Here is a 1,439-nt window from a genome sequence, read left to right as displayed (position 1 = left end):
CACACACACACACATATATATATATAGGAATGAAGCTAAACGTATCTATATATATGACAACGATGAATCGAAGCCTAGATATTAAAGACAGACGTATCTCATCAAACGTTGCGATACTTCCAAAAGCTAAATGTTGTGCACATATAGACATTTACATACTTATTTTCTCTTGCAACGCAGTAACTTCCTTGCTCTCGTGAAGATCCTCATGCTGTGATATGGGGTTCGCTATGCGTCGTTGGGTCTGCCTCCGTAATAAGATGTGTGTTTTCACAGTTTCCGGGGTGGGTGCTGTGGGTGCCTTAAGAAGCACCTTTTGGTGCACATTCTTTAAAGATTTGGTTCGTTTAGCCATCGGGATGGGCAGGCCATCTATTTGCTATGCCGGGAAAATGTTATACGTGGGTGGTTCTTTTCATTTGAACACGAATATTCTATGTGTACATTTGTCTGATTATATCTCGGCACCCAATTGTGCAATTTGGTATGCTCTGAGAGTGCCGTATTCTCAGGTTTGAAGCTTCCTCGCGCTCAAGTATGTAAGCAGACATATGCTCCATGTGCGCGACGCACAAGATTCGATGCAACGCTAATGTATGTACTTCTGCCATTCGTTTGCCCTCCCTTATCTATTTTTTTTTCCACGTATTGTCCATATACTGCTGTATTTGATGCTGGCGAATACCAACTGAAGGCATCTGCCTATTCTGTTGGTGTATCGAGTGATTTGTCATATATTCATTTAATTGCAAATGAATATGTACGTGTAAATACCAGGCCATGTATGCAATGTATTCCGAAACAGCGGCTCTGCTTCAAATTCCCAGTCGCTTTTAAAGACTGATTGCTATAAACTTATAAAAGTATACTAACCCGGGAACGAGTTTACGTCAGCAATAAACTTAGTTGACAAAAGCCCGAGGTGATCAAAACGGCGGGGGTTTTTGGCTTTTTTGATTGCATGATGCATCAAAACGAACACGAATCTGAAGTTTATTTACTGCATATGTGTATATGTACGTATGTAGCGGCTTTTTATATTATGATATGGACGTAATTTAATAATTACTACAATATAGTAAAAGTCATGTAATGATACACCACGTATCAGTATAGTATAGTGCATGTCAAGCGTAGATACGAGGCGGAATAAGGGATCTATCTTGTACTGTATTATCTCGGAGATTGAACAGAAGTCATGTTTTTCCACGTATGTATTTTTTCTCTCTCGACGTGTTTGTGCACGTATGTATTTTTTCTTTCTCGACGTGTTTGTGCAACATTTACGTAGTTTATGATTGTTTTGCTGGTCTCGAGAGTGCTGGGTTTAATGACAGTATGCAGTTGTATGCACTTCCTCCTGTACAAAGATATAGTATTCATACAGATATTCATATAGTTACATTTTTTTTTGCTATATATATATATATATATATATA

At 38.4% G+C, this 1,439-nt stretch overlaps 1 protein-coding gene across 1 annotated transcript in view; it reads right to left on the bottom strand.

Annotated features, from left to right (window-relative positions):
* Nucleotides 1-705, bottom strand: part of SARC_04368 (hypothetical protein) — an 8,977-nt gene extending 8,272 nt beyond the window's left edge. Inside the window, exon 1 of the mRNA XM_014301808.1 lies at nt 160-705. Within this exon, the coding sequence (XP_014157283.1) occupies nt 160-355 (196 nt within the window). The 5' untranslated portion in view covers nt 356-705. The remainder of the gene's footprint in view (nt 1-159) is intronic.
* Between the last annotated feature and the right edge of the window lie 734 nt (nt 706-1,439).

Source organism: Sphaeroforma arctica (genome assembly GCF_001186125.1).
Source record: "Sphaeroforma arctica JP610 unplaced genomic scaffold supercont1.242, whole genome shotgun sequence".
Taxonomy (NCBI): domain Eukaryota; class Ichthyosporea; order Ichthyophonida; genus Sphaeroforma; species Sphaeroforma arctica.
The sequence above is the reverse complement of the archived record's forward strand: the minus strand, read 5'-3'. Positions and strand labels throughout refer to the sequence as shown.